General features: G+C 39.6%; 2 protein-coding genes across 22 annotated transcripts; one reads left to right on the plus strand and one right to left on the minus strand.

Annotated features, from left to right (window-relative positions):
* Nucleotides 1–1,677: 1,677 nt before the first annotated feature.
* THNSL1 (threonine synthase like 1) lies at nt 1,678–11,925 on the minus strand. 21 transcript variants are annotated; one of them, XM_025148375.3, is made up of 5 exons: nt 11,848–11,925; nt 11,159–11,351; nt 10,574–10,752; nt 8,157–8,240; nt 1,678–7,669 (listed from the first exon to the last, which is right to left on the minus strand). In XM_025148375.3, exons 3-5 carry the CDS (start codon nt 10,607–10,609, stop codon nt 5,411–5,413), a joined length of 2,379 nt encoding a protein of 792 aa, XP_025004143.2. In that variant the 5' UTR covers nt 10,610–10,752; nt 11,159–11,351; nt 11,848–11,925; the 3' UTR covers nt 1,678–5,410. The 21 variants fall into 21 exon arrangements, 20 of the variants coding, with proteins under 20 accessions (XP_025004143.2, XP_046794195.1, XP_046794194.1 ...); XM_046938239.1 differs by lacking the exon at nt 11,159–11,351 and having other exon boundaries at nt 1,678–7,666; XM_046938238.1 differs by lacking the exon at nt 11,159–11,351.
* A 210-nt stretch (nt 11,926–12,135) lies between these two features.
* Nucleotides 12,136–21,204, plus strand: ENKUR (enkurin, TRPC channel interacting protein). Its single transcript, XM_418600.5, has 5 exons — nt 12,136–12,289; nt 12,511–12,656; nt 15,856–16,082; nt 17,347–17,493; nt 20,803–21,204. The coding sequence occupies exons 1-5, from the start codon at nt 12,222–12,224 to the stop codon at nt 20,974–20,976; spliced, it is 762 nt and encodes a 253-aa protein (XP_418600.1). The 5' UTR covers nt 12,136–12,221; the 3' UTR covers nt 20,977–21,204.
* The last annotated feature ends 1,457 nt before the right edge of the window (nt 21,205–22,661 follow it).

A 22,661-nucleotide genomic window follows, 5' to 3' on the forward strand; every position in this document is an offset into this window, starting at 1 on the left:
ACACGCACAGTATAATGAAATTTAAAACTAATGAGCCGTATCCTAATAGCCATAAGTCAAGTCAGGATGTGCATTAGTAGACCATTTGCAATTCTCTAGTGACAGATAGCACAAGGCTAAACATATCCAGAAGCCCATTTATAGCACAGTTTGTTCTGCATACCGATAACACTAACAGAGATATGAAATGAGTTTGCAACCTCTAACGCTCAGCCAGGCCTCCATGAAACATCGGTCATACTGCTGCTGCCATGCAGGCCACTCCTGGGACAGCTCAGAAGGACTGCTGTGATCTCTTAGATTGATCTCTTGCTTAACATGGATTTGGCTTGCTTGAGTTAGTCCTCTATCAAACCACATCTTCTCAGAAATTCATGCAGTACTTGCAGCCTGGAGAAACCTTTTCCATCCTGTGAACCTTTTACCTCTTGCAACGTGTCCAACTCTATTCACAGTTACTGAAGCACTCCTCTGTTTGACTGAAGAGACCTTTACTTCATTAACAAACCTTTGCTTAAATGCTTACTCTTCTATGCTTCCACTACACTAAGCAGATCCTGCTTACCAAGATACTCATGACAGTGCTTTTAAAAATCCTTTCATTGCTCTTACGACTCCTCTGTCCAGTTCTGCAGCCTTACTGAAAGCTGTGGTTATTGCAGTTGGGCATAGCACTCTTGTAAAAACTTCTATCACAGTGAAGTACAGACAGCAATATTAACTCCCTGACAGCATTCCCATTTTGAAACCTGAGGGTCTCACCTGGCATTTTGGGCACAAGACATGCTGACAGATGCATGTTCAGTTATGAAAGCTCAGGCTTGCTGTGTCCAGGCACTTTCCTAGTGAGTATTTCCTACAGCATGATAGTCTATTCGGAAAAGATTGCCTCAGAGCTTTGCTCTTAGGGACTAAGACCTACTCCAGGCCACGATGAAATGCAGGTCAAGAGAGCCACAGAGCTGATCAGAGGGCTGGAGCGCCTCCCCTGCTTGGACAGGCTCAGTGTGTGTGTGTTCAGTCTGGTGAAGAGAAGGCTGCGAGGAGAGTGCATTGCAGCCTTCCAGTACTTAAAAGGGGATTATAAACAGGAGGGGAATCAACTTTTTACTCAGGTATACAGTGATAGGACAAAAGGGAATGGTTTTAAGCTCAAGGAAGGAATGTTAAGATTGGATATCAGGGGAAGTTCTTTAGAGAGAGCGGTGAGGCGCTGGAACAGGCTGCCCAGAGAGGCTGTGGATGCTCTATCTCTGGAGATGTTCAAGGCCAGGTTGGATGGGGCCCTGGGCAGCCTGCTCCAGTGCCAGATCTGGAGGTTGGTGGCCCTGCCTGTGGCAGCGGGGTTGGAACTTGATGAGCCTTGGAGTCCTTTCCAACCCAAGCCATTCTATGATTCTGTGATTTGTCACTACTCCCTGCCAAATAATTCATCTTATCCTGTTTAAGTGGCTCCTCAGGATTCAAAATTTGTGGCATTCACAGATTTGAACAGTAATTGCTGAATTTTCCTCTGTGTAGATCAATTTCCATATATCTAATTTTCATGTAAACACATGAAGGTGCACATCTTATGAGATTAAAGAACATCAAATTCTGAAACCATCTCTTTCAGAGGACTTCCTTGACATCACAAATTGGTAGGGATTTAAGAATATATTTGCAAAGAAAATGCTATAGTGTGGATCCTGCAGTATTTATTTAGAAAAATGTAGTGGACACAAACAACTACACGCATACTTCAGGCATACCAAACATGATCTTAATAACAAAGTGCATTCTCGAAGTCTTCAAAGAGCAAAGCTGATCTCCTGAAAAACAACAATCTTCCATTCCGAGTTTCATCCCCTACATATCCCATTACCTTCAAAACACAAATAGCGGTTCTTTTTAAATTCTAAGACATTAAGAAAACAGAACTCTCTTTTGAAGTCAACTGAAACTGCTTGATTGACTTATTATTGACCTACTGACTCTACTGCTCTATTATTTTTATAACAAGAAGAATAAACACTGGCATTACAAACTGTTCCTTGTTGCACCTGTCTTTAAGATTTTACGTGAAGTTTTAGTGTTCATAAAAGCAAACCAACAGAAACTAATAGCTTAAATAAAGCTATGCTATTACAAAGTTGTGAATATGCATATATACACATTTCTACCATTCTCCATAAACCCGGCTTATATTTGTTTAGACTGCAACATCTTATCTTTAAGCTAATAGGAGCAAATGTGTACATTAATCCCAAATAGCTTTAAGAATTCTACTGACCATGAGAATGTACATGTGCTTCTGTGCATCATTGGTGCATCATTTTTTCTTAAAGAAGTTAACAGTACACATTATACACATGGGATGTTGTCACGCAATGTCCGAAAAAGACAAAAACCAGCACCTGTGCTCACTCAATGGTCGGTGCCCTTTTAATCTCTCATGAAGCAGGCAGCAAGAGAAAAAAGTGCAATCACAGTGGCACAATGTTTGTTGAACTACAGTATTTTGCCGAATGACATTCAGAGAAGCTGGGCTGGGAAAAGATAAGAATTGCTTCCCTCCCTGTCCTCCATCCCCTCGGCCACTCTCTGCAGTGAGCACAGTGGAAGAGGGAAGTCCTCTCCCATTCCTTCAGGCCCAGTACATCAAACTGAGACAAAGGACTGTGCGCTGCAGCTTCCACAGTAGTGTCAGCACCCAGGTACAAACACCACACTGATTTGGATCATGACATTACTGCAGTGTCTTATGGTACCCATTACTAGAACACAGAAGTAGATGCGGCACACAGTTGGTTCATTTCATGTATGACAAAGTTCAGTTATTACATTTCCTAAACAATGTAATAGAGAAAGTATTGTATTAAGACATTCTCAGAAATGTACTAATATTTTACATGCTCTTTAATCACTACCTTTATGTACTTCAACTTCACATTAAAAACCCTCAAGTACAGCTGAGTTTTTACAGAGTTCGTGCAACCATATCAACCCTTTATATTTTCATACCATGTCAAACATTGTAAATAGGAATTTTACTAATACATTCCCCTCAAACCAAGCTTGAGCTACAGCCATGAACTTTGAAATATTGATTGATTGAGTCATGCCAAAATAAATCTTGTTACACATGTTGCTTCACTCTTACTATCTAATAATCAGTTAATTCCAGGTAGGTCAGAGGCTTCTAGCCTTCTTGTTTAGAACCTCAGCTTTTCTCTTTTAGGTACTTCCTATGAAAACAAGCTTGTCTTTGGAAGTACTTCAAGAACGCATTGCAACTGCATGTGAAAAACTGCCATAGCACTAAGCTTTATGGAGACAAGTAGTACAGGATTTCCCCAAGTCCGTACATTGAAACCCATTCCCACCCCAGTAATGGAAACCATTTTATTATTATTATTTTAACTTTAAACATTTAGAATTCATGTATTGCAGTGTTTCACTTGGGACTCAGGTAAGAACCAAGCTGATAAATTCACAACTGCAAGGTAGATGGACACTAATCACCAACACATTGCTTCTTTTTTGGCAGTACACTTACACAGCATCTTTAAATTATATATCGTATGGTCATTCTCATGTTAGAAAAAGATTTTCTGAAGTTACTGCAGAAATAAGAAATGAGGTCTGAACAAAAAAAGTAACATGACAGATCTCGGAAAGGCATCCAAAAATGGCAGCACCCAGGAAGCTATTTTGTCACTCACACCTTTATCAGCTACATATAACTTTATTATACAACATATTCACTGTGGCGAACGCTCATCATGTTGGGTCTTTCAGTTTATAATGGAACATTACATAAAAGGAGGATTTCTTTCAAGTAGTTTGCTGAATAGTGTTTTCTGCACCTCTAAAGTACAAGCAGACACACAGCAGAAGGGAAGGCATGATTCTACGAGCATTGTTTTGTCTCTATATTTTGGCAGGAGATCAAGTCCTGATATATATGAGATGCTGCTTCTGAAAGAGGCAAAAACGTCACCAATTACCACCTCTCTTGCCAATACCTTTCTCTTTCTGAATTTCGTTAAGGACTGCAGCCTCCCATAGCTGTACGTACTCCCATCTGACTACTCTCAGCTCTTTACCTGGTAACTGGCTGCCATTCACAACTTGGCAACACATTATCTTAGTATTTCTCATAGCATGAAATGTAGATATATTTCCTACTCTTGCCAAATATAGTCTACAATTAGCAGAGTAAGATTGCCCACAACAACACAACCTCCTCAGGCAATATGCTCTACTTTTTTTTTTTATTATTATTAAAAAACAAAACAACAACAACTAAAAAAACAACAAGCACAGAGTCTGTCATTAGCAAAGACAGATTGCTAGCATAGATCTACTTCAGGTTGCACAACAAATACCTCTGACACTATTGCACTTGCCAGGCACTGAAATTCATCCTCCACTTTACTTGATGAGATACCAAGACCTCTGAGAGGCTTCCTTGTTGAAATTCATGCAAAGCATGAATTGAATAGAATGTTGAGAACATTAATCTAAAATATATATATACGACAACAGAAGGAATAAGAAAGCTACATTAACTCTATGAAAAAAAATAGAATACAATAAATAAATGTAAATAAATACTTAAGTTTGGATCTTGCCTAGGAAGACTGATGCTAACACTAGTCAATAACATTAAAGAAGTATTCTAATGTTGAACAGTTAAACTAGAAAAGATCTAGGAAAGACCACTGGCACACTGGAGGATGACCTGTATCTCAGAAGTTAAAAATATTAAAGCAAGGATTCCATCTTACACAGAAAAATATCTGGAAGGAAAACAAAAAGATGTCTGAAAAACAAAATAACCAGATGTTTTGCACAAACATTGGCGTCACAAAACATAAAAAGAACATCATGCAAGAAAGTAGCATACCATAAAATAGCATGGTTCAAGGATTAACAGAATACGTATGCTTTAATCTTTATAGTGAAATCACACTTCACTAGTAATATTTGAGCATCATCGCTATTTTACTGTGTTTTGGTGTCCTAAGTGAAGTGAGTTAAACTTTAACTAATCACACCCTGGTCAGGAGGTCACATCATTCTTGCAACAGAACTAGAGCCATTAGCTTCAAGAAGGTCAGTCTTCATTACCTCTCACCTTCAGGGGAGAATGCTTCAGCTTGTGAAGGAGACAGCGCTGCCAAGGAAAGCCTGCACTGCTGCTGCCCCTAAGATATGTGGCCTGCAAGAATGCTCCAGGCTTCCAGTCTCTCCATTCGGAACCATCCAGCACTACTAGAAATCTCACACGCATTACTTAAGAATACTGCTGAAAATCTGACAATTGAGTATACAACTGTGGATGTTATGGATAAATCATGACTTTATTAAGACATGCAGCTTGTTAAGGTACCACAAATGACACAGTACATGTCTGACTGGCTGCTCAGAAAACTTTCATAAAATGTTTTTGAATTAAGGTTTCTATACAAGACATCAACATATTTAGATCAGCAGCGCAGACCCGGTGACCCTCATTCTCATTCTTTTTCAGTGTCTCTAATAGGCCCCAGTGGACTGGAGGCAGAGGGCTGTAAGAACTCAGCAAGTGAAGCTGACTTAATGGGTTTTGTTTTATTTCTGTAATCCTCAAGGCCCTCAAGATAGCAGGTGCAAACTTAGAATAATGAGCTGTAGATGAAATAATAATTGGACAAGTTCTATCTTGTAATCGATCTGCAACTACTTTCGCAACAGCTGTGTGTGTATCCAGAATATATCCCGTAGTGCTGTAGACAGAGTGAATGGCAGCGAGGCAGTCCTCCTCAGAGCACCACCCAGCCACCAAGTCCTGCTGAAGCTTTTCAAGTAGGTCTTTCCGCAGCTGAAAATGGCCCTGATTTTCCAGCTGGTCATATAGCTGTGTCACCAGCTGTCCATCACCATCAGCAATCAGGTGCAAGTATCGCTCAAGATTGGAGGACTTCAAAATATCTATTGCTGGTGAAAAAGTTGGAACTAATTTTCTTCCCCTCAAATCATAAATACCTGTTCTTATAAAGTCTGTCAAAACATTGTTTTCATTGGAAGCACAAATGCATTTTCTAATAGGGATTCCCATCATTTTAGCATACAAGGCAGCTAATATGTTGCCAAAGTTCCCTGTAGGAATGCAAACATCTACAGGGTCTCCAAATGCAATAATACCTTGATGAACAAGATCGAGGTATGCAGAGGCATGATAAACTATCTGAGGAAGCAGTCGTGCCCAGTTTATGGAGTTTGCTGCTGCTAAAGCAGTGCCATACTCTACTGTAAGATAGCCAGTATAATCAGAGTTGGTAAAGATTTTCTTCATAGCGGTCTGGCAAAAATCAAAATCAGATTTGACACCTACTGACCAGGCATTCTCTTTCTGACAACCAATCATCTGTGATTTTTGAATTGGGCTTACTCCATCCTCAGGAAAAAAACTCAACACAGCAATTCTCTGTTTGTCAGCGCCATGGAGACGACTGAAGCCATCTAGGACAGCGCTCCCTGTGTCACCAGAAGTAGCTACCAGAACCAAGTAATTGCAGCTCCTGGGAATGCAGTATGCGAATATATGTGGCATCATCTGTAATGCAAAATCTTTAAATGAAGCCGTTGGTCCATGAAATAACTCAAGGAGAAATTGATTGCCTGTCAAATGTCTAACTGGGGCAATTTTAGAACAAGTAAAGTTTTCTCCGTATGCAGTTCCAATAATTTCTCTCAGTTTAGAAGCAGGAATATCAGCTGGATGTATGCATCTCTCTAATATTACCTGGGCCCTTTCAGCATAAGTTGCTTCTATTAGGGTTTGCCATTCTTCAGCAGTAAACTCTGGAAGTCCTCTCTCAGGCACAAAGAGTCCTCCATCGGAGGCTAAGCCTTCAACAACAACATCACTGAAATACTTGTGAGAGTTTTTTTGTGTACTCCTAGTTGAAACATAAGTTTCCACTTCTGAGTTTTGGTACCTCTTCACAGCATCAAGTACCTTTTCTGCTACAATCTCTGCTGCCATATTGCCCCCACAAAGAACACGAACATCATACCACCTTTTGTAGAACTGCTTCCTAAACTGAAGTATGTCCTTGAGAGAAGTAGCAGGGCCCTGGCCCACAATGCGGTCCACTTTCATTGACTTCAGCCGACTCATAATGACCACTGTGGGCACATCAAGATATACAACTATACCATTTCTCTTCACATGCTGCATGCCAGCAGTGTGCATTGGATTGGACCCAGTAAGGGAAATTACACTTCCAGATGCTGAAAACTTCAAAAGGGCTTTTCCTTCCTCCTCTAAAAATTGCTCATTACCAACATCCTGCAGTTTTTCTGACACACTCATATTCCAGGTTGTTTCAAGGACATCATCATCTATATCAATGACAGGGCAATCTAGTTTCTGACCTACTATTCTCCCAACTGTTGTTTTCCCAGCACCTGGAGGTCCCATCAGGATAATATTTTTGTTTCCAACAAGAGAATGGCTCGAGAACCATGACTTCGGTATCCATTCAAATGTCACCAGTCTTGAAAACATCAGTTTTAAACAAATTTTAGAAAGACTGTTTTGGGTTATCAGTCTCAAAGGTCGATACTGAACAATGTGAAACATCTTCGTCCACTGTTTTTTTTTTTTTTCAAGCCACCTTGTCAACCCACTTAACTGCTTCAAAAAGAAAAAAAACAGCAATTAGTTCTTCAATAAACATCTTAAAAAAAAAAACAAACCCTAAAGGATATAAAATTGAGAAGAACAACAAAACACACATCTAGATATGACTCTGTCAGTGATAGGAGGTATGTATTTTTCAAAATAAGATCACCCATTCACTCTACTACAAAGCTCCAACTCGGTTTCACTGACAAACCCAACTTCAAGCAGTCCTTGCCCTCAGGTTAAATAAGGATACCCAGGCCCAACACTATATTTGCATATAATATTGTCAATAGGAATTAAAATTCAATTAATTTTTATCTAATAGACTTACTTAAAAGTAAAAATTCATAAACAATCAAGGATAACTAAACTACCTCCATGTAATTACAATACTGAAGTCTGTATGTTCCCCAATTCCAAGACACCTTTAATTTTTTATTTTTTTTTCCTAAAAAACACCAAATGCAATACCCACTTACACACAACAAGAACTCACAGACTTGTGCAACAGCAAGGATGGCAGAGTTGCATCCAGCTCTCTTCTGATGGAACGAAAGAGCAAGCGATTTGTGAAGAGCTCCTACAACGGAATTGTATTGGATGCAGTTTGTGTAAAGCGAGAGAAAGACAACATCATGAAAACACTCCACTCCCAAAAGTGAATTAAAGATTCAGTAGGAAAACAGCATTCTCAACACAGATTAAACAAGACACCCTCAATGTGTTTTTTTGTTTGCTTAGAGAAATCACTGCCAACATGACCAGAGTTGCAAACCATGATTTGTTTGTTATGCTTAAGGCCACAGGGTGAAGGACTCCTATGAATCTCAATAAAGCAGGGAGGCTGGGGGAGAAAATCAGCACTAATTTGCACAGAAAGTCCCAATAGAGTCATTTTTCATTTTAGATAGGCAAACAAGCATCACGTTGTTATTATTATTTCTTCACTGCTCATGACTGAAAATGTTTGAAGAAAAACAACACAGAATTTCCCTTAGGAAATTGATATAACTTCAGATGCAAAAATTCAACTATATGACCACTCATCAGTTCTTTAAATTAAAATTAAAAAAACAAACATGCAATATATGTACAATCAGCATTTTTTTTTTTTTAAGATTTCTTTTAGCTGTTACAACATGCAGGACAGAGATGGCTGACAAAACTGCAAGTGGCACTTCTTTTTCCTACCTTCCTGGCACTGTAACACATAACCAAAACTGCAATCAGCTATTTCTTATAACTATATTTCAAAGACTCAATCTAGCTGCTAGCATTCCATCAAGCAGCTGTATGGGGTGGTTGCAACACACTGCAACAGTATTGGTTTGTTTTGTCAGCTACTCTGACCAGAAAAATATTTTTTAGTGACAGAGTGTTTCCCCGTGTTAGTCACAACAGACTCAATAGAACAAATACAGGAACTCGCTTTAAAGTAAGCCACCAAATCTTTCACAGAGCCTTTTCTCTAGACAGTTTTGAAACCAACAGAGCTTTACCACCACAGAGGACAGAAGTTGACTTAGAGTTGCAGAAGACTGGTGAGAACCAAATGAACTGTAACACCTTCCAGTGACCTACCAACGGTTAAACCATGTTCACAGTTACCACAGGAGCCCTTTAAGACCCTGGCCTTCCTCATCAGAATACAGTATGGAATGATCCTTGAGACACAGGTCACTCCAACTTCAAAAATGACATGGAGGCTCAAGTTTTCTCAGAGGAAACCACAGAAATCTTCACTTTCAGATGCTCCTCACTCTAGATTCTGCTCTGTGTTCCTACATCTGTCTTTCATGCTCTGCTTTCTTTACCAAACTATTTCTATGTGTTTCAAAATCAAAATGTTTCCAATTATTCAAATCCTTCCCTTTGCTTACTTCTGTATGGAGAGATAAACTTGCATATAAGTGCCCTAAATATCAATATATTCGGTGTCTGCAGCCTGTATTGTGACATAATAAGCATGCTGTAAGTACATAAGTAAGGTATAAATCAGTGTAAAGATGGGCACTTCACACTGCACAGTTTTTTCTAATCCTTGTAAAGTATAAGGGAATGTGCAGGTGCAACAAAGTTTTTTGCAACAGCCATTTAAAAGGAAAAAAGAATATGTGAAGAGTATTTGTAATATTAAGTGTCATTATAAAGCTGTCTGTAATGATAATGCTCTGCAGTGAATATACACATACAAAGCTAACAGGGCCAGAAAGTGATACTTAAGCTTCCAAATAGGAATATGTTCAAGATACAAAAAAAAAAAAAAAAAAAAAATACTATTTTAGTGATTTTATTTCTTGAGCATAAGAATAATTTCAAACCTTACTTAGGAACAACGGGCATACAAATCATGCCAAGCATAGTGACCTGTCTACACCTCTAGTTGCACTACAGAAGCGTTTTGGGGTGCACTCAGTACACAATACAGCTGCAGGACAGAACATCCGGACTGCTTTATGAATCTAGGACACAGGAACATAAAAGCCCCAAAAATTAGTGCTGTAGGCAAGGAAGGAACTAGACACAGACTTCTCTGATTACATACTTGCCATATTTGCATAAGGTTACAAGTAGTCTGTGAGATTGCTTGAAACCAAGACAGTAAATCTGATGCAAGAATGTGCAGGGAATTTTATTGAGCTGCTCAGTTTAATCTATCTCAATTTCACCCAACCTTGCACCCATATGAAGTATACGTAGTAAAAAGAAGCTTGCAACTACTGAGCTGTTCTTTTAAAAATCATTTTTATTCCAGTGGCAAAGCTTTACTGCTAAAATGGTATGAATCAGACTCCATGTCTAGCAGAGTTTACCAGTCTAGTAAGAGCACCAAACCAACCACCTTTCGCTACAGCTACCTGTGCCAGCAGGCTTTGGGGGTGAGAGGGTGTTGTATTGAAGCAGAGCTTATACTTGTACCTCCAATGAAATCAAGTTCTGACAATACATGTCAACCCTCCGCTTGGAGGGCTGAAGGCCCCCTATGTATCACTTGCAGATGTACACAATTTTAACAACCATTAATGATGACAGGGGTTATAGCTGGCCCGTAGGGGTAAAACTGGCCGTAGCTACCAGTGTAGACACAAAGCCTGCAAAGACACAAAGTACGGTTAAAATCCGGATACCAAACAAGCCAGCGGTGGTTTGTAGCTGTTGGAGAACTCAACACAGGTCAAGACAAATAATTATCATACTTCATAGCTTCCAATACACAAAAAAACTCCCCTTTTACTTTTCTCAGAACTTTTGCGTAGAGAAAAAAAAAACTTAAAGTAAACCAACTTCAACCTTCCCATGATCACCCAATAGCCCAAAATGCTGAGATGGTACTTAAAAAAGAAGGCACCCATGTGAAATCAATTTCTGCACCTCGTTTCTGCAAAACCCTTAAAGGAGGGTGAGAAAGCCTCTCAGTTACCAAGTGTAAAAGCCAGGCTGCAGCAGCAGATGAGCAACCACGCCAGTCATAACTGGTGCAGGGGAAGGATCACTTACAAACTATATCAGCAGCTACGTGCTGACAAAACCATACAGTGAAGGAAGCAGGAATGTTCTGGGGACAGATCTGAGCTGCCATGGCAGCTCCCACGTGCTAAAGCTTTCCAGAACATCAGTGGACAGTCAAATATCTCTAGGAGCCTTTCTCATCTGCAGGAAGGGGTCCAGCTCATTTCCGAGCGTGTGAGATCTGTAAAGCAGAACAAACACAAAAAAAGGAAGCCCCGATCCGACCTCGGCTCGGAACACAGCAGAGCAGCCGCCGCGTGCCGCACAGCCGCAGGGCACCGCCGAGGGAGCGCGCAGCGCCGAGCCGCGGCCCCGACGTGCCCGGCCCGACCGCTGGGGAACGCGCCGCCCCGCAGCGCGCGGCCAAACCGACACCTCGAAGGTGCCGAAGCGCGGATAGGAGGTTGGGAACGGACGGATCGCAAAACACCGGCTGAGCTGGAAACCGTGAAACCAGCCTGGCAGCACCTCACCACCACCCCCTCCCATTCCTCAGCCAATGCAGCCGTGGACCCCAACAACCCTCGGGAGTAGCGGCGGCAAAACATTTGCCTTGCTTTGCTTTGCTTTGCCTTGCCCAACCGTGCCCTGCCCCGTCCCGCCCCGCCCAGCCCCCGCGGCTCGACCCGTCGCGGCCCAGCCCTACTCCCCACAGGCGCCCCTCAGCGCCCACGTACCGGCGAAGCGGGGGCGGGGCCCTCAGGTACCGCACGCACCCCACGCGCCCACAGCCTCGCCTCCACCGCCCGCACTGCGCACGCGCGGCCACCTGCTGCCCCTCACCGCCCGCCCGCCCGCAGCTCTGGCGCACGCGTGGCCGTGCCGGCTTCAGCTCCGCCAAACGCGCTTGCGCAGCCGCGCGATGCATTACGTCCGCCCGGCGGTCGCCTCCCGCCAAAGAAGGGGCGGAAGAGGTGGCGGAGCCCCGCCTCTCGTGGTGCTGTTGCCTAGCAACGCGTTTCCTTGGTGACGGCGGCGACAACAGCGCGCGGGCCGTGGTCGGCCCGGCTGCAGCCTGAGGCGGCGGGTGGGAGGCGGAAGCGGGCGGAGGATGGCGGCCCAGGAGAGCGTGTATAACCTCCTGCCGCGGCTGGAGGAGAAGCCCGTCAAACCCCCGAGGTACGTGGGGATGTAAAGCGCTGCTTGCCGGCACTGTGGCTGGTTCTGGCGAGGCGCTAAAGGCTGCGGGTATGGGTTGTCAGCGTGAGGCAGCGCTGAAGTTTAGCGGGGAGGTTATGGGAGTGATGGCCTTTGGGAAGACACAAGACGAAACAGCACGGTCATTTGTTGTGACCTTTTCTGACCTTTAATTTCTTCATGCCTGTTTTTTAACATCAAAGGTATATATCAACATTTAGGCCGTCTGTGAAACTTGAAATAGAGCAAAGTAAAGCACAGTGGAAAACTATGGGGCCAGCAAAGGTTGCGGTGCCATCTCCAAAAAACTTTCTGAAGAAACACTCGAAGGAACCCACGTTACCAGCAAGTAAGTGTGTGCACTGATCACATGGTTCAGTCTGGAGAAGAGAAGGCTCCGGGGAGACCTCATTGCACTCTACAACTTCCTGAAGGGAGGTTATGCTGAGGAGGGGTTTGGCCTCTTCTCCCAGGCAGCAAACAGGACCCGAGGAAATGGCCACAAGTTGTACCAGAGGAGGTTTAGGTTAGACATAAAGGAAAACTTTTTCTCTCATAGGGTGGTCAGGCACTGGAATGGCCTGCCCAGGGAGGTGGTACAGTCACTGTCCCTGGCAGTGTTCAGGAGGTGTCTGGAAGCTACGAGATATGGTTTAGTGGCTTGTGGTAGCAAGGGAGGGTGGTTGGACTAGATGATCTTGTAGGTCCTTTCCAACCTTGTGATTCTACGATTCTATGAAAGGCAGGGTGTTGTTTCTCAGCAGCCATTTAAAGGTTGAAGATGTGTTGACAGAGGACAGGTCTGTCCTCCTGATATCTCAGTTTGCAGTTACATAATTTAGATTTGTACATCATTCTTTCCTGCAACTGATCTTTAATATTCAACTATATAATATTAGCAAGCATATTAAAAGTGAACTAATTGTTTATAATGCTTGAAGTTATTTAGGTAAATATATGTTTGTCTTGATTGTCCCCAGCATACAGTTTTTCAGTATTCGCTGTTGGCTCTTAATCCTGCGGCATTAAATTCACTGACATTGTCCAAAGTGTAGAACTTTTTTTGGAGAGCTGCGTATCACAGTAATAAGAAAACTGGAATATGTTATTGTAAAGAGCCAGATTTTCCACCACCCTACCTTCAGGCACAATTCATAATTCCATGTATAAGTAGTTCTGGGTGTAAGAAGCTGAACATATGTTCAGCTTGATGGCCTGTTCTGCAATGCTGCAATGACTTCAGTACTGCTGGAGTAGTAAGTACATTGCTGTCAGAATTTGTAGTTGAATTATAAAGTTTTAGCTTGAAATGGTTTGGAGAATAAGAATTTAAAAAGCAAAAACAAACAAACAAACAAAAAAAACAGAAGAGCTTAAAGTACCATATTAAAAAAAATGCCATCTAAGAGAAATGTGGGTCAGCACCAAAATAGGTGTGGTACATGCAAATGACTTTAGCACTGAAAATACAGGCCATGACAGGAGCCTTTGGAGATTTAATGCCTCAGGCAATATGCATTATCAGAACCTTAAGGTAGGTTTTGGTCCCTGAGGTCCTATAGGTATCCTAGGTGGTTTTTACAAAAGATCATCTCTTTTTCAGGGAAGCTGAACAACATTCAGTATACTGGAATGTAATGCTTCATGGCATCTGAGCATTAATGCTTTCAAGCTCAGGAACTTGTTAAATTGCTGCACTCATGTTTTAGATGAGCATAAGAATATTGATTCACCAATAACTTGGAGCAGTCCGTAATGTTCCTATTAAGTACTTTTAAGTATTGCAAAATTTCTGTTAACTACTACAAACTGGCTATGTTTTGGCATTCAGCACTCTGCTCTATTTTCTTCATAAGAGCAGCTTATAATATTTTTATTTCAACTTGCTAATTCAAGACTTCATTAAAAACAACACATATTGGTGTGTTTGCATTTAGAGTTGATGTACTGTAGCCTCAGAATGACTATGACACATCATAGCTACTATTCAGAACAGTAATCTCACTGCTGTGATTAGATCCTAACAGATCTTGAGAACAAGCTACATCTTTAACTCAGAAAAATCTTATACTTTTGTTGAATGGAGTTTCATACCTACCTCAGAAAACTTACGTTGCTTAGCGACTTCTTTTTAATGCATGGCACTTTGATCATTTGGAACTTAACCATTTATCATCTGTCTGTGTGGGATTATGGCATTTTTTTTTATGATTCCTATGCCATCTTGAAAATTGGGTTTGATCTATCTAGTTAAAAAGTAGATTGCAAAATCAAAGCAGAAAGATTGAATTTATTTTTTTCCCTAAACTCTAGGATAATGTCACTCTTAGAAAGTTTGATTACTCAGTAAGTAATGCCTTTAAAAAGGTATGTTTCCTAATCTTCCACTGCATCTGGTTGTATTACTGGTTTCTGGCATTTGTTTTAACCGAACTATGTTACTGGCCACAGAGGAAGTGGGGGCTCCCAAAACATCACATGTGCACAAGTGTTATGCAGGTAAGGGTGAGCAAGTACTCACTGAGAAGCTTCAGAGATCCTTTTTCCAAAATGATGTCCTTAGAGAAACAGATTTAAGTCTGTGTTCTACAGTACTAAATTACGGCAAGCTTTCAAAACAAACTCAGAAAAGCACTGGTTCATGGGGTCAGCATCAGGAAGCCAGCTGTTGTAGGAATGTACTCTTACATATTAATAACCCTAAGTTGGAGTTCTGTCTGTTGGGAAATATGGTGGGAAATGAGTTTTCTTTCATCACTCAACTGAATTGGCAGTGCTCCAGAGACTACCAACTTTCTGTTGGTATGTTGGAGAGATTACACCAAAAAGGAAGGGTTCCTGCATTGCAAGATGGTAAGAAGCAATATTATGGAAGAGCAGGAGCAGGGCCACTCCTTAAGGGAGGCCAGGAATTAAGGGTGACCTAAAAATGACCTCACCAACAGGAGCAGGTCCAGCTCAGCAGAAGTGTGAATGCAGAGCAGGGCAGTGACGAAAATGAGCCTTGTCAGTGGCCTAGTGATCATCAGGCAAGACAGGGTAGCAGGCCAGGTCCATCCACTGGTTCCACATGGCACTTCTGGAGGAGTCTTAGGGCAGGCACACCTGAGAGCTAGATGAGCTAGGGACTGACAGCCTAGGGCTGGGCTGAAATGAGGTGCACTAAATGATGCTGGTCAGGGCCAGCAGGGCCTACTAGTGTGCTCAGTGTCCTGACAGTGAGCACCTCTGGTAAAAGCAGTTTTCATTATATTTTAAGTAAGTCCTGTACCACTACAGTTAAGAAGTGTTGAGTGACATGTTGTATAGAAAACTTATCTACAAAACAACATAGGATTTCCTAAGCTACATAAGCTTCAATTATTCCCAACGAGCATATTAGTTTTCATTATAGTACTTTCTCAGTTTACAGTACAGTCCCAGTCAATCCTTTAGTGTAGTCACAGCTGCTTTATACTTCTTTGTAATTTTGTGCAAAATTTTTCTCTTTTTAAACTGCAAAGCTCTATAAGCTTATTGCCGAGAATGTTTACATGCTCAATTCACAGGAAAAAAAGAACAGGAGAGTAAGAAACTGCCTGCATTATCAGTACCACGGAGGACAGATCGCCCAGTTATGGGAATTCAGAGTAAAAAGAATTTTATAAAAACAAATGCAGTTGCTGCTATCACAGGATTGCCTAAAAAGCCTCAACATATTTATGTTGATAGAAGACAGGGAGACAAATACTTGCTTGAAACTTCAGGACTTGTTCCAAAATATATTAAAAAAAAGGTAAGTTTTATTAAATTATAGTGAAAGTACTAGTAGTGATGCCTATTTTAGATTCTCTATTTCATTCTCCTATTAAATGTTTAAGATTGTTTTTCGAGATGTTTTGATACCACTGCTGCTTGTGGTAGGTGTATGAAATTGATCAAGGAGAAATCACTGGCAGTAGAGTACTACTGCCTTGCCTTTGCTCTGAAGATACTTGCTTATGCTCTCAGCAAAAATTTGGCAGAATGTTGCTGCTAAACCAAGAACAGACGTGTTGTATGTTGCATTGGGAACTCACGGAGTATCTAACAGGGACACATAGAGCCAGTTTCTTCAGCTTCTGCTCATGCAACAGTCTTACCCAGGTGCTGGCGGAGAGATAATGAGCAAAGTGGGGTGAGGACATTGTAGTCAACAGCCCTGCTAACCTTCTAAAAGGTATTTTAACTGAGGTGTGGTAATAAAAGTTTACAGTTTAATGAAGGAACACAGATCAGTATGGCAGGTACAGAGGTAAGGGTAGTGGGACTGAGAATGTGAGAAGGACAGGAGCAGTTCATCCATAGCCAAGTGTTATGCAAAAAGAGACATGACGTGTGACATCGCTTTTGACGGGGAAGATGCAGAAAAATGAAGCAACAGTCCTTGCAGAACCTTTGCACAGCTAACATAATCAAGAGTAGTACTCAACACTGAAAAAATTGTGAATCATTTAGCATTTGGTTGAAAGAAGGTATATTCTCTGTGTTCCCCAAGTGCATCTGGGATATTCAGAAAAGATTTTTCCTCTCAGAAACACAAATCTGCCATAGCCATTATGAGATAGTCTGTCATTCCTCTGTAGTTAACATTGTGCAAAATATTCAGCATGCAATGTTTCAGCAGAAATCAGGATACAGGAAGACCTTTCAATGACAGTATCCAAGGAATGTGGACAGTAGAACTTGAAGCCATGTAAGAAAATTTTAAATAGCCTGCTGTCATTAACAAATTTCAGACTCTTGACTCAAGCATCAGTTTGTATAAATGTTTTGGTTTCTGAATTCTCTTCTGAGTTTATCACAAAAAAAAAAAAAGAAGGAAATTGTTTATATGTTTTCATCAGACTACAAAGAGGTTCACATTTCAAACTTCCAAGAACACAGTGATGTAAGAGTCTGTTCTTCAGTGGCACAAAATTCCTTTTCAAATTGTCTAAATGTGTTGTACTATATGTGACAGATATGTAATTGTTTTCTTCTTAAAAACATATTAAGACACTTTTTCCTTGCCCTTACAGGATTATGGTGTTACACCAAAATATGTAACCCAGAGAAGTGAAGAAACGAAGAAAGCTCAGGAAGAATATGAAAACAGTGTTTTGGAGTATCTCAAGAAAAAGGCCATGAAACAGCTATCTGATGAAGAAAGGGAATGTCTTCTGCAGGTGCATATTTTGATTTAGTGTAATTAGTAATATGTGCATAAGATGAATAAGGCAAGATAAGTCCATGTAAATGGTAAAAGTGTACTAGATTTTTAAGCAAAGCAAATTATTGCCTACTTTTTCACTAGATGGAGCTATAGAACAGTTGTAAATTAAGCTGAAGGGAGCTGATCTATCCACAGTTTTCAATTCAGTTAGATTCATTACCTCTTCAATGACTTGGAATTTCAGCGAAATTTTTTTGCTTCAAAGAAATGCAAAAAATGACACATGTGGATCTGGAGACAGTTTTGACTCTCTACTTGTGAGTCATAAAAAAACCAAACAAACAGGTGTGGGGTTTTTTTTATAGCAGAGTTTTTTTTTTTTCTGATGTACAATATCATTGTTAAACTTATTGGTAGTTTCTGTCTGCATCTTGTGACTTCATGGGCTAGAACGTAAGGTCATGCTTTGAATGTAGCAAAAACAGAGAATAGCACTAAACTGTGATGTATTTGTAGAACTATGACTGGAAAATTCTGTTTGTCAGACTGTCTAGGATACTGCCTTTCAGAAAGTTTTTAGTGCACAAGTCTTTTTAAAATGAAATAATACCATAAAAAGAAGTAGAGAAGTAGAAAAGAAGAGAAAAAGCAGAAAGAAACATTTAAAAAATTATGTCCAGTTCTTGAACTGATATTTATCATGACTACTTTTTAGCCAAACTTCCCATGAAAATTAGGCTTATGTTACTGTGATATCTTTTTTAGTCTGTCCGTCTGAAGCAAATGAGTAGACTGATGAACATCTAACTCACTTACAGAGATTAATTGATTAACTAGCAAAATCCAAAATAGTAGCCGCAGTGGTGTCTTTTATGCAACAGGCAGTAGATGCCTAGGGAGGAGTATGGGAGAGAAGTGAGAGTATTGCACTGATAGCAATATAAAAAATATAACAGCAAGGTTGAAGATGAAGATGGCAGGTGGTATGAGACAAGCTGATGATGCAGCTAATGAACGGTGCAGCAAAAATATATATGACAGGAGGCATGTGAGTGAGTTTTGCTGCTCACAAGTCTGATTTTGTTTGATTATATACTGTATTTTTCAAATACAACATTGAGCAGAAATCTTTTTCAATTAAAAAATAAAAGATTATTTTTGTTAACTCAGTAGTTTCTTCTAAATTTTTCAAAAATGTTTGCTCATCCATGGGTCAGATTACTTATACAGTTCTATTGTCAGAAGGATTTGCATTCCCAGAGTATGTGACTCCTACCCAGAGCTCAGCTGTGGACGTGTGGGAAGTCCTGTCTTTTAAAATAATCGACATAGCTATTGAACACGAGTACGTTCTCTGATTTGAAAGAATACGTGGCAATAGATGTCTGAGAACAAAATCAAGGCTCATGAATTTACAAAAATAGATGGAAATAATTTGCCCCAACGTTTTTGAACTCTCTCTCCATTATGCTTACTTTGGGTAGGATTTTTGAGAATAAAATAAATGCTGATAAATGCAGTACATATTTCTCACTGATCCAGCGTGTATTAGTATTCCTTACATAGAGTGAGGTATTCAGTTTGTGATCTAGCCCAGAGCAATAGTGGTCAGCATATTGCATTGCTATTGAAGGAACTGGGAGGGAGATTTTTATAGAGGGAATGATGATCTGCTTCTTATCTCTCTACTCTGCAAGGATAGAATAAGTTTTGATGAGTGGATGTTCTAAGGTGTTTTCAGTGATTTCCAAACCAGTTTTCACTAATGTAAAAAAAAAAGTAGAATTACTAAAGAAGTAGGTTATTAGTGACTCTTCTTTAAAAATTTCAGAAAAACTATTTATTTTCATGACTGTCTGTTTGTAAATAGTACCTTATGCCTGGTCGATTCTGAACTTCATTTAAGTATTTTACAGCCTTGGATTACAAAGACAAGTAGCATTATATGACAGTAAATAAGTAGGCTTGTGTGTTGCTCTTAGTTGCATGTGCTGAGATAGAGCTTTTAAATTTGTGTAGATATCCGTATATGAAGATTGTTGGAAGAACCTTTATGGGCAGCAGAAGATGCTGAATAGGAATATACAAAAAACTATGAATTTCTGTGCAACAAATACACTACTTTGGATCAATAATATATTAGTCCATATTAAAACGTGTGTTTTGCTTACTCAACATTTGCAAGAAGAGGTCATTTTTTTTCTGTTGCATCTGTTCATACAGTGGACCAAATCAGACAATTTTATAGGCATGAGAATCCTTGAACTCTGAAATTGAAGCAACAATCTTCAAAGCTAGGACTAAGAGGAATTCTTCTAAATGTAACTTCAGTGAGGCAATAATCAAGTTAGCCAATAGGGTAGAAAAGATGAACAATAATAGTGGAGAAGAAGGACATGAATTTGGAAATCACAGTGTGCCATGAAATCGGGTTATCTGTTGAAATGATTTTTTAGCTAGGAGGGTCTCCGTTACTGGAAATGATGCAGCTGGTGGTATAAACTGAGTGAGACTTCCATTGAATTTGGGCTTGAGTTTCAAATATTGGTATTCTTGTGATTTCTTAAGGTCAGTTGCACCATGTGTTATGTAGAGGTATCTGCAGCAGCCAGGTTGCCGTTTATGGGGGAAGTGGTTTCTGTAGTGAAGTTTGTAAAATAATTCCTGTTGCCTTTTTAAAAAAAAGCAGTCAACTGAGTGATGAGCTTTGAGGCAGTTTTTCTGAATCCTAATGGTTCCTCAGTAAGCATACCGGAATTAGATACAATCAAGCAGTCGGTGTTAACTGCCTGTAGATTGACAGTCTAAGAGGTCTCTTACATAGAATAAGGAAGAGTCAATCTATTAACTTGGTGCCGTTTTTCTTGAAGATGCTGAGGATTGGAAATGAAATGTAGTGTTCCTTGAGTTTCTGATAGGCTGTGGAGTTCACTGTTGATCACTGTGTTGATCACACTGATTCACTTCAACTTAGTATTTTTGTAGTTCCTCCTCCATTCACTTGTATTATTTCTTGGTTCTTGCCTCTTAAAGACTAAATTTTTCTCTCCAAAGCACAAAGGTTTTTTTGAAAACCATTCTTTATATTACATCAAAATGAACCAAAATTATTTCTGTTGCAGCTGTCTTGGCTTTTACACATTTAATTAATTTTGTCCAATTATTTAAGATTATTAAATTTTACCCATGTATTTATATTGTTTTAACATTGTAGCAGCACTTAATCAAAGGCAATTTTAACAAAAGTAAAGTGATTTGTGTGCATATCATTTTTATGAATTACATTTTTCTCATGTGTTTCCTTTTCTTGTAATGTCACTAGGGGCTGAAAAAGAACTGGGAGGAAGTGTATCGTGAATTTCAGTGTCTTTCAGTAGAAATAGACACTATACCCAAGAAGCTGTATAAAGGAAAGCTGGAATCACAGATGAAGCAACTGGAGCATGACATAGATGTAATTGAGAAGCACAAAGTTATCTACATTGCAAATGAGTAAGGACTGTTTTTCAGACATTGCCTCTTTCCTCCTTTTCTCTTTCTCTACCCTTGTCCCTCCAAGGAAAAAAACCCAAAGCTCAAAAGAAGTTGAAATTATTCAGAAGGAAATATTGAAGTAATAGAAGTATGCAGCTTCTTAGTTATTTGTAACAACTTCTCTAATTCTCAACTGTACAACTTATTTTTTTCAAATAAAATTCTTAATAAAACTTTATATGAACATGAATTTAACCTATTATTTTTTGTAATTTTTATTAGCAACTAAAATGCCTATAAACATCATGCATAAAAAATACTGTTTTGTATGTTTGGGGCAGTTCTTTCCTTACACAGCCCAAACTAAGTGGAATAATTGTCTGCTGAAGACACCTTGGTATATATTCAGAATGGGATAGCTTCTGGTCTGGTTATTAAAGAGCTGTTGCATTTTACTGAAATGCTTGAACAATTATATTTCTAAACAGTTCAGTTTCTACACAACATTTTGGTTATGTAGAAATAATGCCATAATATTGTATTAAATCTACAACCAAAGTAGAAAAATGTGCTTTGATTGCTATTATATGTATAATGTTAGAATGAAAGCAATATACAAGCATCTGAGTCATGACTAGACAGAAATGATACAGAATGGCATAGTGTACTGCATCTATTTCCATGAAAAGAAAGAATGCTTTTCTTTCATACTGGTTAACCTTTGCTTCCAAACGCAGCTTTTTCTATATTATATCAATTATTTCCACCAGCAGCTGTTGTGAGATCTTTATAAGTGACATCAGCACAGGATGAAGTCAAGAATTTAAATTAATCTTCTAAAAGCCAAAATTTAAACCTGTCTGGAAAGGGCTTTGAAGATTTAATGGCGATTCTAGGTTACATTTCTTGTGCATCTTAAGCTTGTCTATGACATACGCTAGGGAAGCTTGAGAGACAGATGTCTATTTTGTTCTTTCTAACTTACAGTACAGCAATAATGTTTATTTTTGAAAGGTATAAAAAATCTGGAATAAAACTGTGTTTTCAAAAATATGAATTTAATTTACTGTTTACTCATGATTTATACAGTATACTTCAAGAGTACCACTCTAATCACTTAATAACATGCCACATTATCTACTAATGCAGTACAAGATGCCTTTCTTAAGAAATGCTGTATAACCAAACCTGACTGTTAGTTTTGACTTCAAAACAACATGTATTTCCACTGCCTCACTCTCAGTTTTAAGTAGGCCATGTGACTGAATTAGGCTGAAGATCTAGATTTGGGTCTTTTCTTTATCATCAGTGTTATTTTAAAATGCAAAGTTGGTGTTTGCATATCCCAAAAGTGAGGAAAAGCAAGTCAGTGTGCAGACCTGAGAAAAGAATTTCTACTGCTATGGGAAATTATAATGTTCTTCAGTTAAAAAACATTTTTAACCGTCTTTGTAGTTTAAAATAAAATAGAACAAAAACCTAGTATGTAGAAACACGTCATTTCACACAGTTCTTAACTTTTCAACATAACGTTACAATGCCTTTTGTCACTTGTTTGTATTTACAGCTTAAATAGTTTTCTTCAGCAGAAGTTTCAAACCTCCTTCATCTTTACTTTATGGCATTCTTATAGCAACACAAGCTGCTGGAGATTTTTTCTGAGCAGCTAAACAATGTGTAATTTAACGTAACTAAGATATTGTGTGA

The sequence above is a fragment of the Gallus gallus genome, chromosome 2 (assembly GCF_016699485.2).
Source record: "Gallus gallus isolate bGalGal1 chromosome 2, bGalGal1.mat.broiler.GRCg7b, whole genome shotgun sequence".
Taxonomy (NCBI): Eukaryota; Metazoa; Chordata; class Aves; order Galliformes; family Phasianidae; genus Gallus; species Gallus gallus.